Below are 14,213 nucleotides of genomic sequence, written 5' to 3' on the forward strand. Positions count from 1 at the left end.
AGGAGAAAGGTCACTGCCTTTGGGTGATGTTTGCATCCCCTTTTTGACTCCCCCTAATAAGGCTCTTCCCCTCGGAGGTAGCCATTACAGCCCTGACTCAGACCCAGCCCTGTTCAGGATGGAAGCCAGGGGGACCCCAAGCCCTGGTCTCCCCCTCCATGTGCCCCAGCTCCCACCATCACTGGGTTTGCTGCTGGCTCTCTGCTCTGGGACAGCCCCATGTTTTAAGAATCACATGGTTGCCCCAAATCCTCGTGCAGGGAAGCATGACGGCCCCTGTGTGTCCCCCTGGGGACATCCCCAGCCACCAGGGGCCATCATCGGCTCCAAGGGCTGAGCCTGGGGCTGCAAGTTGGGCTTTGCTGGGGGGGGAGCACCTTGCTGCTGGGTACCAGCGAGGGCTCAAGAGCCACCTGCCTCCCCGGGAAGATGGATCCGGGGTCGGTGGAACCTGCCCTCTGCTTTCCTGCTGCGGCGCTGAAAGTGCCGACGTTGCCTTGAGCTCGGCAGAGCGGGTGGTGGGGGTGAAGCTGGGGAGCAGAGCACACTGTACTGACCGCTGTATTTTCTAAAGAATAAAGTATTTTTAAAACAGTCTGATGTTCTTTGGAGGTCCCCTGGGTTCATCAGGGCTGGCATTGCACAGTTGCTGGAGCTGCAAAGCAAACTGCTCAGACATAGCCAGCAGCCGTGGCAGCCTTCCTGCTGTGGCCACATCCAGCCCTCACCACCCTCAAGGACATTTACATTTTAATCCAGGGATCTAGGACAACCCTTTAATGTCTGGCAGAGGTTTTAATGCTGGACCCATCCAGCAATGGCCGGAGCTAGAGCCAGCTGTGGGAGATGGCATCCCTGCTCAGCCCAGCTTTCCTTTTTTAGTGGGTGGTAATGATTTTGCCAGGCAGCAATGCTGGTGCTTGGGGCTGTTGCTCTCTTGGCTGGGGTGAATTCCTGCCTGGTGGAGGTAGAAGGGAAAGTGGGAAGATGCTGAGCCAAGAGAAGGGCTGGGAAGGCAATGGGGCCTGTCCTGTAACTGGCTGGGCTGCAGGGGTCTGAAATTCCCAACAGTGGGTCCTGATGGAGAAGCAGTGGAGCATGACCCAGCCTGTGATGCAGCCACCAAAAGCTGCTGCTTCCCAGCAGGCCCAGAGGAGGCCAGCTGCAATTGGCATATAACTTTTGTTATTGTTATTTATTAAGGTGTCCCAAGCAGATTTCCCAGCAGAAATTCTCCCTATGTGCTGCACTGGCACAGCCCAGGCCTTGAATGAGCTCTTGCCATGAGACCAGGGGGGTTTGTGCCAGCTCAGGGCTGCATCAGATCTTGTCTTTTCTGTCCGTGCCCAGGATGAGGAGCTGGAGAATCTGGGAAGCCAGCTGTAAAACATAAAAAAAAAAAACCAAAAAAAAAAAAAAAAAAAAAAAAAAACAAACTAAAACAACAACAAAGGTTTAATGCAGATGTAGAACCACCCCCAAATGAGTTTCCCTTTTGGCACATAGGAGGATGAGGAGGGAAGATGCTGCTATGCGTGGAGCAGCCTCAGCGCAGAAGAGCTCCCTCTGCATGCAAGTACTGACAATCCTGGGCTGACGTAGCCAGAGCAGTTTGACACAAGCTCATTCACCTTCTCCTTCAGATCCTGCTCCCCCCACCCCATGCTCGGTGATTTTTAAACTTGCCAAAATACTGACTGGAAGTGAGGTGTGTCCCCGTTTCCCACCCCACTGCCCCCATCCCCCTGCCAGTGCTGCTATTCCCAGCTGAAAGCCCCCCACATGCCAAAGGATGACTGCGGCTGTGGGGGAGATGGCTCCCTTCCCAGGAGCAGCACAAGGGCTGCAGATCCCCAGCTGGGTGCTCACCCCCTCCAATCCCATCTTATTCTAGCCCATCCTCCAGCCCATCCTGGTCACTCCCCTCCCTTCCCTACTGTCCTACCCCATGCTGCCCCAGACTGCTGCCCCCCGCGCAGCACAGCCTAGCAGGGACATGCTGTCCAGTTTTTTCCTTTTGTGAAGCTTATCCGGATTTAGACGGATTCACAGCTCACCCTCTGTTAATTATGGCTGAAAATTGGTAGAATAGAACATTCAGAGTGAGACAGGAGGGTACTGAATAACTCGCAGGCAGAGCACAGAGGATTCTGTGTGCTGGGGTCCCTTTGGAAAGTGGGTTACAAAGCCAACACCAGGTCAACACTGAGCAATTCCCGGAGGCAATTAAAGCACTCACAAACCTGGCTGCTACCTCTAGCCCTCGTGTCCCACCACCCAGCATGCACACGAGTGTTCACACAAGCATTGCCCCCTCTCTTTAAGGTTTGAGTTTAAAAAGCCTCCCCTGCTATGTACAAAAAGCTCCAGGGTTTGAGGTGATCCTTGGGAAGCTTGTGTTTGGTTGGCAGCCACTGGTGCCACTGTGGAACACATGTGCCATGAGACAAGGCCACCCCATAGCAATGTCTGCCCTGTGGGCAAGGAGCAGCAGGGCACAGCCAGCTTCAGAATGAGGAGGCAGCTGCAGATGGATGGAGCTGAGCCAGCCTGAGCACTCAGGTCTTTTAGGACTTGCAAATGAGGGTTCATGGGGTTTATGGCAAACAAGCCACAGAGAAAAGGATGGAGCCAGGATGCTTTTCCCTATGGAATTCCCAGTTGAAAAAGTACAAAATCTCAGAGGAGATAACTCCTTTGGCTTCTGCTCCCCTGGGAGCTGAAGCAGAGGATCTGCAAAGGAGTTACACCTGGTTGTAAGCTGAATGTGTGAATTGGAAGAGCCACCTGGCATCTGGGCTGTGGAGCCACAGGTGCCTGTGGGAAAGGGAGACGAGCCCTCACGCTCTCAAAAGCTCCACATCCTGCCCAAAGCCCTAATTGTGGGATGGTGGCTGGCAAGGAGGAGGGTGCAGGAGCAGTAAGGAGTGAAAGGCTGTTTTCTCAAGGGGGTAAGTTTGTCCAGGATGGGTTCCCCCAGGTCTATTCAAGCCTGGGATGTGGGTGAAGAGGTGGGAGCATGACCGAGTTTGGGGTCAGGCTGGAGGGTGGCTGTGGTACAGAGCATCCTAAATAACTGGAAGCCCAGCTATGCTGGGCTAGTAGCTCTGGTCCAGGGGCTACACTTGCAGTAGGCTTTGGTGCCTTATGCCAGCATTGGATGTGGTCCAGGTGCTATCTGCCCAAACTACAGCAGTTTGCAGCGAGTCCCCACATGCATCCCCTGTCTCAGTCACTGGCAGAAGGGCAGGAGATCTTTTTACAACTGCCTTTGCAAGGAGCTCTCTGCTGCTGTTCCCTGGGGAGCAGCAAGTGTGAGCATTGCTCCCTCTCTCCCCCCTGCATGCCTTACCCCACGCCTGCCAAGAAGCTGGCTCTTCTATGTGCTGAGGTGGCCAAACCAGGCAGGCAAGAGGAGGGTTCCTGTGCTGGGTCTGTGGCTGCAGCATCCCTTTACAACCTCTTGCTGGGATGGAGATTTTGATTTAAAGCTTAGCTAATATTAAACATTATCTAAAAGCAAGTATCAGTTCAAGGCACAATCCTAGACTGATGTGTAGCTAGGTGGCCCATTTGAATAAAAGAAAAGTGGATTTGGGCTTTTTCTTTTGGACAAATCCAATGACACATAGAAAGGATGGAGCCAGGATGATTTTCCCTATGGAATTCCAAGTTGAAAAAGTACAAAATCTCAGAGAAGATAACTCCTTTGGCTTCTGCCCCCCTGGTAGCTGAAGCAGAGGAGCTGCAAAGGAGCTACACCTGGTTGTAAGCTGAATGTGTGGTTATTTGGTTGTGCTGCTTGTGTTCAGAGTGAGACGTGCTGTATGCATACATCTGGACCCTACGAGAGGCAGTGAGTCCCACAGGGAGCAAAGCTTCAGCCTGGAGTTTTCAGAGGAGTAAAGCATGGGAGCAGGAGAGGAAAGGTCTTTTGGGGGCTGAACACACCTTGTGAGAAATTAGTGTTGTGAGCCACCAGCATGCGCTATAAAATGCCCATTACCAGGCTGGAGCCCCTCCCCTGAGCTGCAGATATCAGGGAGCTCTGGTATGGTGACAGAGATGAGCTGTATCATCCTCTCTGTGCTGGGTAAACATGGGTGCTGAGAGATCAAGCAGGACAGTGTGAGAGATGTGCCCCAAAGTAAGTGGGTGCAAAGCAACAGGGATACTAGAGCCATTAATCTGGTGGTGCTAATAGTGCTCCTGTTATTGTGATTATTATTATTACTACTATTCCTGACTAGGAAACAGTATGGACTTAATGGCTGAGAGCAGTAGCAGCAAGAGCAAGTGCTTGGAATGGTTTTCAGAGCATTTATTTCCCTGCAGGAGTGTGTTTAGGTGGGGGATAGCTGGGGCTAGATGAGGCAGCTGAGCACCTCATGCAGAATGGGGCAGAGGGAGTGTGCAGCCGTGACAGCATCCTCCCTTGTCTGCAGCAAACTCCTGCTGGCAGGAGAAGCTGTTGCCTGGGCAGAAAACCAAGGCCCCCAAAAGCTTCATGACCATTAGCAGCTCTGCAAGTCAGGAATCTCTGCCTGGCCATGGAGGAGGGAGCAAGGAGTGGAAGGCACCACAGCCTGCCTAACCTGGCACCCAGTCCTGGCTGTGGTAGAAAGAGCACCCTCCTGAAGCCTCCTTCCAGTGATGGGGCACACATGCTCTGTCTGCACTTACTTAGGATGTTTTCTCTGCCCCTCTATGCCTGAGGTTTCTCCCTGGTGTCAATAGGTTGAAAAAGGGAGAAAAGTATGAGTTTAGGGCAATACAATGTTCAAATAGATTAATTCTTTTTCCCCAGACAATTGTATTAGCAGTGGCTTTACAGCTGTGTTCTTGCTTACTCTGCCACTGCCATGGGCCATTTGTGTCAGACTTTAAACATCTTTTACTGATTACATCCTGTATTACTTTTCCAGAAATCAAGCTAAAGCTTACATAACTGTGGTGTTTATGCAACCCACCATTCAGGTTTTGTTCGCTGGGAGACAATATGTGTTTGGTTTTCATCCTTTGTCCTTTTCATGGGGGAAAAATTATCCTTTCTATGTGTCACTGGATTTGTCTTTCTTTTGCAGTTAAGTGATAGACTCCTGGTCTCTTGCTGCGCACTGGCTCTGCTTTCACACCCTTGTTTGCCAGCACCAGAGCTTAAGGTAATTTGTCACATTCAATGTTAATGGGTGTGGAGGTACCGGTTGCCATGTACTGAGGTTAGCTGTGCTCCTGTCGTTTCAAAGGTTGCTAGCTTTTAATCTTTGCAATTCGGTTCTCTCCTGAGACTAATCTGAAATAATGTTTGAGATTTCTGGTAGCTGGTACCCTTTCTGTGTCTTATTTCTTCTCTGCAGTATGGAATGTAGAGTAGCTGCTGTAAAGACTAATAAGAAAACTTTAGCTTACTAAATGGCATGTAAAATGCACTGGGCCAATTCTGAATGCTTCCACTGAAGAAACTAGAAAGGCAAGTAACCTTGTACTGTCAGATTATGGCTATATGTTACAGTCAACATATCATGTGCTGTTCCCCCCCCACTGATTGCTTATGCCAGCAGTTCAGGGTGGCATTGAAGGTGCATTATGATGTTAGGGGCACTGTTCTAGGAGAGATTGATGTAGGATCTGTGGCTTTTTACTTGATATCACAAGTTCATGTAGTAATGTAACCTAAATAATGAGAAATAATATAATAATATAACCTGTAATGAGAAGCTCTGTAAAGGAGATGCATATTAATACAGTCTTAGGCCACAAACTGCCTGTGGCAAGGCAAGGCTTTGTGCTTTTCCTTGAGTAGCACTGAACTAGCCTAAGACCAGGATAATGTTCCAGCATATGAAAGCTAATCCACCTCCTCAGCAACGCAGCTACTCATATGTATGATAACCTGGTGGGGTGGGTTTGGGTATACCAGTTCATAAACTGCCATGTTAGCAGCAGAGCTAAATTAATGTGTTAATCCTATAGACTGATAATGGGTTGCTTCCTCCCTCCTACAGAGCCCCTGTATGTGTCAGGGGCAGCAATCACATGACTGGCTGGCACAGGGATTTTAAAGAGTAGTTTGGCTGCTTGTAAAGTCAAATAACTTTCTAAGAAGTCTTCTTGGAACAGTAGTGTGCTTCAGTCTGTGCTTAAGTGACGGGTGGCTTCCACTTGATAAGTTGGTTTTGCTTTAACTTGGGTTTCTCTCTCTCCAACATGTGGCTATTTGTGATACTATAATGGACCCCTAACGGGAGCTTCGCAGCATGCCTGTGGGTGTGACAGCAACAGGCAGTGGCAGGAGGTTGGCTTGTTACATCCAGAAAGCAAGAGCACCTGAAGAGTAGTTGCTAAGTGAGTTGTAGGAGCCAGACTGTAGCAGTTACTGGACATGCCTGTACACAAAGGAAGCAGCTTTGCTCTAGACTTCATGTCAATGCTGACCTCTGAGTACACATGTATGCCCACAAACCCCTGCTCAAAGCAGGCCCTTGCTATTCTTGAATGCATTAAGTAGCACAGCAATGAGGCAAGAGGCCTAAGTTTTCAGACTATCAGCAGTACTGATATTCTCTTACAATGACTTCTGTAAGAGACATGAATTACTAGACTGCTTACTGATAATCAGTTTTTACACTGAAGTTTAGCTCTGATGGCACTGGAGAGCAGAGCATGCAGAATTAAGAGATACAGGCAGTCAGAGGCAGTGTACATCTACCACCTGTAGCAGTAGCTATGCCTTCCTGTCTCAGCCACTATACCACCCTTAGTTTTTTAGTTGTCAAGCAGTCACAAAATACCACTTATTAAATTACATTAGCCCTTTTTTCCTCCTAGTAGCAAGCACCATGCTGAACACTAAAGGGGGAATGCATCTAGTGGAGCCATTTCTAAATGCCTGTCTCTTAAACATAGGTGTGAACTTACTATACAGCATTTCTTAAGCAGCATACCCTTGCTGAAGTTTTAATGTGCATGTAATATTACACTTGCATGTTTTCAAAAGCTTTCAGGTAAAAGCTTGGGAGGAGCTATAAATACCCATTTTCTCTCTTTTTTAGTAAGTAAACCCATGCCTTGTAGTGCACCAAGAAACACTACTGATGTTCTTTTGGCATACAGTCATTGAAAAGGCAGTAGTTCAACTGAAGGGCATTAAGCTGTAGACCACTTTATTTCATCAGATGCCCTTGCAACCACTTACGCTTCAGTTCCTCCTACAGAAGTAGAGAAGCAAACAAAACCACAACTGGTGTAATGGCTCTAGAAATTTATTTTTCAGAGCTTAGTGCTTCAACTATGATTAAAATACTTATAAGCAAATAAAAAATGCTACTGACTGGGTACTAGAACTAGACAAGAGAACAACTAACACCATTACTCTCATGCACTGACAGATACTAGTTTGCTCATGCCGCTGAAATAGGATCTTTCCCGTTCACTCATCACTTCAAAATGTAGGGGTCTTCTACAAAAGTTGCATTCAGCTGATGAATGTGGCTTCAGCTCCAGACCAACATCCTTCCATGTAGCCAGCAGTTTCTCTGTTCAGAACAGAAATGTTCATTCAGATCAAAAGATCAAGGCTTAAGCCAATTAATTGTTATAGAGAAGCAGCAAAAAAGAAGTGTCTGTACTTACTCTCCTTGCAAGTGAGGAGGGATAACAGGAATTCACTATGACATAATTCACCTCTTGAATGAGGTGACTGGGCTGCAACTAAGTCTCAAGCTATCCTCATACCACTTCTGACAGGATCAAGTAGCTACTCTCCCTGGACAGATCCATGTTTACGACAGGTTAACAGCTTGGCCAAGGACAGGTTTCTTTAGACCCCACATAATAAACAAAGGTTGGTTTGAACAACATATGAGCAGAGCCCCAGCAGAGGCAGCTGTGACAGAACCAACTGGATATAGGCATGCACTTATACTCTACTCCGGGTTGCAATGCACTCCCCTTCTCACATCATGCTCAAAGCAGGCTAAGTGCAGAAGTATGCACTTGTATGCTACAGCAGTGGGTAGACATTGTGCAGCCAGTGACACCTAAAGCTCAAGTGCTTCCTAGTCTCATCTTTAGTGCTAAGGCTGCATAGACAGCCCAGTACTTTCATTGCAGTAATGCATGAATCCACTCACCAAGGAAATAATTCATCATCTGAGGGGTGTGGTGAGGCGTAGGGGCAATACGCAGTAGCTCTTCTCCACGGGGAACTGTTGGGTAGTTGATTGCTTGGACATAGATGCTGTGCTGGCTCATCAGCTTGTCACAGATCTCTGTATTTTTAGCAGCATCTGCAACCTAAAGTTTGAAATTGTAGGTTACAAGATCAAACAAAAATGCGCGAGGTAGTACAACTGTTAGCTCAACCTAGCTAGCCACAAGAGTCAAACGGGACTAGTTTCCCCTGTGCCATTATAAATAGCATGTATGTCAGACAGAAGGGCTAAAAGCTTGTGCTGTGGAGCCCTCTAGGCATAAGCACACCACTGCTGCCTAGGTAGGCTGGCGTTTATACCCAAGTCTTCTTTTTACTAGCTTGTTACCCATTTCTTTGCTTTCTGTATACTGTCACATGGTGGGTTTCATACACTTTATCTGCTTTACAACATTTATAGCAGGCTGAGGTCAACTTAAGCCAGACTCCTAGCACATCACTGCTGAATACTAGGATGGGTTTGAACTTTGTGAGGATAGTAACTAATACCTGAAAGTGTAATGTGATCACAGACAGGAAAACAGGCAGCATAGTCATGTGCCAAGAGCATCCACAGTACTTACCCTCACTGGAATGATGTGGCTGGGGCAGTGCACCACAGGAAGCCCTGCATCCATCAGCATCTGTCTCATAAGCTTCACATTGCGCTGGTGCTGGCGCCTCAGAACTTGTCCTTCTGCACTCTTTAGAGTTCGGACAGATTCTAGAGCACCAGCTAAGAGCATGGGTGGCAGGGATGTTGTGAAGATAAAGCCAGCAGCGTATGAACGAACAGTGTCTATCAGAGAACTTGTACTAGAGATGTAGCCTCCTACACAACCAAATGCTTTGCCTGAGCGGAAAAAAAGAGGGCAACCAAGCTTATTCCTTCCACCCATTAGAATAGCTTCAGGTATTATAGCCTTTCACTTGAAGAGTTATGTTGACTATGTACTTAATGTAGTCATGGAAGGCCACAATTCTAGCCCCTCTTGCTAATCTTGTATTTACTTAGCACATGTCACAGCTTTGTTTTTAAGCCAGTCTTGATCACAGGGATTAGTTATTACACAGAAATCTAGTTATTACACACCAAGGAGAGTTCAAGGCTCTCTCATACTCAAGTTTTGATTTTGGAGAAGACCTTATAAGCCAAATCATCAAGAGTAGACTTCAATAGTGACCCTGAGTGATCAACACTAAGTCTCTCAGCAGATTTAAAATAATCTGCTCCAGAGATCCTAGAAATAGCCTTTGCTCCTAAGGAGCACTCGAGGTTGTTACTGTGATTGTGCAGTTAACACCAGCCCCCTTTTCCAAATGTTCAGACACTAGAACCAAGCCACAGATAGAACCAGGGTATCTGGTCAGTGCTTCCATTTCTTTTGGGCTGTAACCCAAGACTGTAGGTTTTAAAACTCTGAACTTTCCTAGCAAATTTTATTTGTGTTTTGAAAGTTCTTTCAACGACTTTCCTATTTGCAGCAGTAAACTTACTCCTAAGCCTGCATTATACTCAGATAATGGCAATTGCTTCAGTTCCTGCCAAATCTCTTTACATAACTCCTCATCTCTGGTTTCTAGATTAGCACTCCACTTCACATAAAAGAACTATGTATTACTAAATATAGAGTACTAACCTACTAGCATTCTCACCTGAATTTATTCTTGCATTGTATGATATGCCACTAAAGGACTTTTTGCTAGTTTGAAGTTAAAAAAAGACAATGCTACCTTAACTGATCTTAAGGCAGTGTAAGTAGCTTAACACAGGCTTTTCAAACTATGGGGCACACTTAAATCCTTTGGGCTTGAAAAATTCTAGCCCCCAACAGCATGTAGCAACTTCATTTGAATATGCTGATTTTGAGTTAATCCACTTAATTCAGCTGCTCAGAAGATTTGCTGCCTTAGCTTCTGTAAAAGTGCCATACCAAGCGTTCCAGAGATGATGTCCATCTTGTGCATGATTCCATCCCGGTCCCCTATACCACCGCCTCGAGATCCATATAACCCCACAGCATGCACTTCATCCACAAAAGTGATTGCTCCATGCTCATGGGCCACATCACACAGCTCTTCCAGAGGACAGACTGCACCTAGGAGCCAAAGCAGTGACTGGCAGTTCAGGATTCCCTGTACTCAGCTTGGATAAATACCAGAAGTACCCCCAAACACGAGGCATTTCAGCAGACTATTTTCATGGAAACCCTTAAAGCACTACACGCTTTTAGACATACAATACAGATGATTTGAGCACTAACTGCACTGGAAGGGGAAAGAAGGGTTTGATGTCAACTTACCATCCATTGAGTGGACAGTTTCAAATGCAACAATTTTTGGGGTAGATGGATCAGACTTCTTCAATAGTTCTCGAAGATGGTCAACATCATTATGGCGAAATATGTGTTTTGGCACCCTGCTGTTTCGGATCCCCTGGATCATGGAGGCATGGTTTCCAGCATCAGAGTAGATCTCACAGCCTGAGGAAACAGCCCAGTTACACTTTAACTATAAAAAGCATTATCTGATTCCCAAGCATTGCTTTATGTATGGGGAGTGTTCAGGCAGCAAGGGTAGCATGTTCTAGAAAGTAATACTCCTGATAAAGAAAGCAAGTTACAGATCATGAAGCAAGATTATTATTTAAGGCTTATTTTAGGCATTTAAACTAACACAAATTTGAGCTTAAGTAACTACAGAAGGGTTTTTCCAAGTTCTTAATATTTTTATCCAACTCTCTTAACTTCTGACGTTAGAGAGGGAGGTTCACACCCACTGGTGTGTGGACACCAAATTCCTGGTGCCTCACTTTCAGGTGGAATTTAAATGTAAGAGCAGAAGACTGTACTTTCTGCCTAAATCCTCCTGCAGTTCCTAGCTCTCAGCCTCAACAGGCTGCTACTACGATTTGGAGAAGTTGAATAATTTGAATATAGCATTAAAACCCCCATACTTTGCTGATCAAGTAGTATGAATCCTCACTTTGAGTAGCCTTTTCTAAAATGTACTCCCAACTGCTTAGGGTAAGGTTGTGTTTTCTGGTAAATGGGGGAGCAGGTTGAGATCTTACCTGGCAGCATTTTAGCTAGAGTGAAGAGAGTGGAGTCATTGGCTACAAAGCATGATGAGAACAACAGTGCTGCATCTTTTCCATGAAGATCAGCTAGTTCTTTTTCCAAATCAACGTGAAATTTACTTGTTCCTGAAATATTTCTTGTGCCTCCTGCCCCAGCACCATGTTGTTTCAGTGTATCCCTGCAGAGGGCCCAAAGAAAGGCGTTAGTGTTACTGTGTGACACACAGATGAATCAAGGATCACTGTTGAAAACATTCTTGTAATGAGGTATTGTTCTAAAATGGAACTGATTGCAAAAAGCAGCTGTTGGGCTTGAGGAACCTGCACAACTCAGCAATCCAATAAGCTAAGCAATCAGTTACCACTAATTGATATACAGCTGCAATATACCACCCAGTGTATCTGGTAACATTTAGGGGCTTTAAAGAAAATTCAAGGAACAGGGTGACTGACAGGTACATTGCAGCCCTGGAGCTAGTTACTAAGTTATCTACCCCAGCTCAAGAGAAGAGGGCAAGCTGAATTTTGTACCAAGAATATTATCAGAAGTAGCTTATGTAGCACAGTACAGAAATCAATTCTGCAGGACAACACAGCTTGAAACTGCCTCTTGGAACACAGCACTACTCACATAACTGCTCCACACACACGAGGGTGACGACTCATCCCCAGGTAATCATTGCTGCACCAGACAGACACCTCTTTCTTGGTGATCAGAGAATCAGTGTAGTCATCTGCCATGGGAAAGATCTGTGCCTTTCGGTTCACTGTTTTGAACACTCGGTAGGTGTGATCCTTTTTCTTTTCATCTATCTTTTTCTCAAAGAACTGATCATACTGGAAGGTGGATATGGCTGAAATAAGATGGAGACTTAAGCATACAGGAAATAATCACAGGAGACCAGGCCAGTGGGGGCTTTGCTTAGACAACCTTACATTTTGGCAAGTTATCCTGAAGCAGATGAGACACACTTTCGGGTCTTTGCTTCAGCACAATATCCTTAAACTTCTTGAGCAAGCCACTCTGCTGTTCTCCCTCAGTCTCGGTGTTCCCCACTATGGAAGCAGTTGGTATTTTGGCAAATTCTGTACCTACAGACATTATAATAAATTCTGGTGAGCTTACTGAGTTTGAAACAAAGTGAAGGGAGTTCAGCAGAGCAAACATTTTAACTAACTCTTAATTTCTTTATGAAGCATGCGCCTGAATCAACCCTCTTAGGATCAACTTTTTTATTCACTTACAATTTTGCATTACACAAGACAAAAGGAAAGCTTTGCTGATCAATGACAACACAAGATGCAATTTCCTCATGTTGAATCAACATATTTGGATCATCATAACTCAGAAAACCACTTTATATAGCTACAGCATTTATCTGAAAGAGTTGGTATACACCTATAACCAGAGGCACAGTTCTAGTCTTCGTTTTTGTTCCTAGTATTCAGTTGGCACAGATTTCTTAAAACTATGCCACAGAAAAATAAGCTTCCTGAGACAGATGGCAAAGCTTTACAGACACTGGTGAGAAGTTCCTTCCTTTGAAGGACAGCCCTTCCATGTCAGGACTGCAAGCCAGCCAACACCCTTTAGTTCTATAAACAAAACACCCCAACCCATCTACTTGCTTTCCAGCTTGGATCTGTGCTGGTGCTTGCCTAGTACCTCGACCCAGTTTCTTCTATCTCTGGATATACCATCTTTGTCTATATCAGCACCCTGGTAAAGCTCTCTTCGGTTCTAAGCATCTGCTTTGGGTGAATGCTTCTGTTTCTATTAGACTGTAACCCAAGACTGTAAGTTTCAAAGCAATGAGCTTTGGATGCAAGAGTAACAGTTTGATTCACACATTTGGAGCCAGCACATCGAAATGCAGCATATGGTACTCCCGCACCAAAACCAGCCAGGGAAACACTGCACAATGTTGCAGGTATGACATTAACACCTACATTCTCCAACAGCTTTTCAGTGCAGTCTCCCATAATCCTACCTGCATAATTTAAGTGGTGACTGCCAGACTTGGCACTCTCCAGACTAAAGTCAGGCACCAAAAGCTCTCAAGAAACCAATGCTTCGGTGCACAGAATACATACCTTTCCTGTCCACCTGCATGTCCTGCACATCCTCCTGGAGCTCTAGGCTGGCTTTGCAGAAAACATTACTGTTCTTGTGATTCATCTGAGCTGCCAGGAATGGGCATTTGGTAGCAGAGCCCTGGTTAGCACCAGCAGCAGGATGGCCACTGGGTGGCTGGGCTCCATCTGTATTCTGCTGGGCCACCTCTTCAGTGTTTTTGGCCTCTGAGGTGGGGTGAAGGAGGGAAAGCACTTTAGTGTCATCATTTTAATACACTGACTTAAGCTTTTTTACCTATTACCTTTGTAATTAACTTGGCACAAGCCACTCAGAACTACTTAACCAAGCATGTAATTTTATTTATGCAAGCACAAAATCCCAGTAACACCTGAGGGCACCTGAGTTAAGGTGCTAGATGTAGCACTGTACCCTTTGAGGGGAAAAAATCCTCTCTCCTTCCTTCCCAAAACGAAGACCTTCTTTTGAGGAATTCAGCCATTTTCAGCCACCAGTCCTTCCTCTGCTGCAAGCCTCTGCTTCTTCTGAGTGCTAGAGTAAGAATCCCACAAGGAATGTTATGGGGTGGGATAAAGAGCTGCTGAAGCATGAGAAACCCCAGCTCGGTGATCCAGGATCACAGATCCCTAACCACAGCTCACCACAGGGCATACTAACGGGCCAGTCTCTGATTTATGCTATGTCCATGCTTCATTACCAGAGTCATTTAAAGGATTAGCCAACCCTCATCCCGAAGCTGCCCATTCCAGAAGCTTCCTTCTACGACACACAGTGTCTATGTTTATTTTGCCTTTAAGGTGACAAGTGTGTCCCCTGGGGAGCTCCGTACTACAGCTACCGTGACCCTG

At 46.1% G+C, this 14,213-nt stretch overlaps 1 protein-coding gene across 1 annotated transcript; it reads right to left on the reverse strand.

Moving 5' to 3' along the window:
* Positions 1-7,249: 7,249 nt before the first annotated feature.
* Positions 7,250-13,581, reverse strand: ALAS1 (aminolevulinate, delta-, synthase 1). The gene is made up of 9 exons (XM_010020158.1): positions 13,365-13,581; positions 12,207-12,362; positions 11,902-12,124; positions 11,265-11,449; positions 10,495-10,674; positions 10,126-10,290; positions 8,776-9,044; positions 8,133-8,295; positions 7,250-7,535 (listed from the first exon to the last, which is right to left on the reverse strand). Exons 1-9 carry the CDS (start codon positions 13,447-13,449, stop codon positions 7,375-7,377), a joined length of 1,587 nt encoding a protein of 528 aa, XP_010018460.1. The 5' UTR covers positions 13,450-13,581; the 3' UTR covers positions 7,250-7,374.
* Between the last annotated feature and the right edge of the window lie 632 nt (positions 13,582-14,213).

The sequence above is a fragment of the Nestor notabilis genome, unplaced genomic scaffold, assembly GCF_000696875.1.
Source record: "Nestor notabilis isolate BGI_N333 unplaced genomic scaffold, ASM69687v1 scaffold25778, whole genome shotgun sequence".
Lineage (NCBI taxonomy): Eukaryota > Metazoa > Chordata > Aves > Psittaciformes > Psittacidae > Nestor > Nestor notabilis.

What these genes read in the sequence shown, in the direction of transcription:
- ALAS1 (XM_010020158.1), bottom strand. Translation starts at nt 13,449, where the DNA reads ATGAATCACAAGAACAGTAATGTTTTCTGCAAAGCCAGCCTAGAGCTC. An exon ending in CGTGTGTGTGGAGCAGTTAT is followed by an intron (nt 11,450 to 11,901) that starts GTGAGTAGTGCT and finishes GGCCCTCTGCAG; the next exon opens with GGATACACTGAAACAACATG. An exon ending in TCTAGCTAAAATGCTGCCAG is followed by an intron (nt 10,675 to 11,264) that starts GTAAGATCTCAA and finishes CTGTTTCCTCAG; the next exon opens with GCTGTGAGATCTACTCTGAT.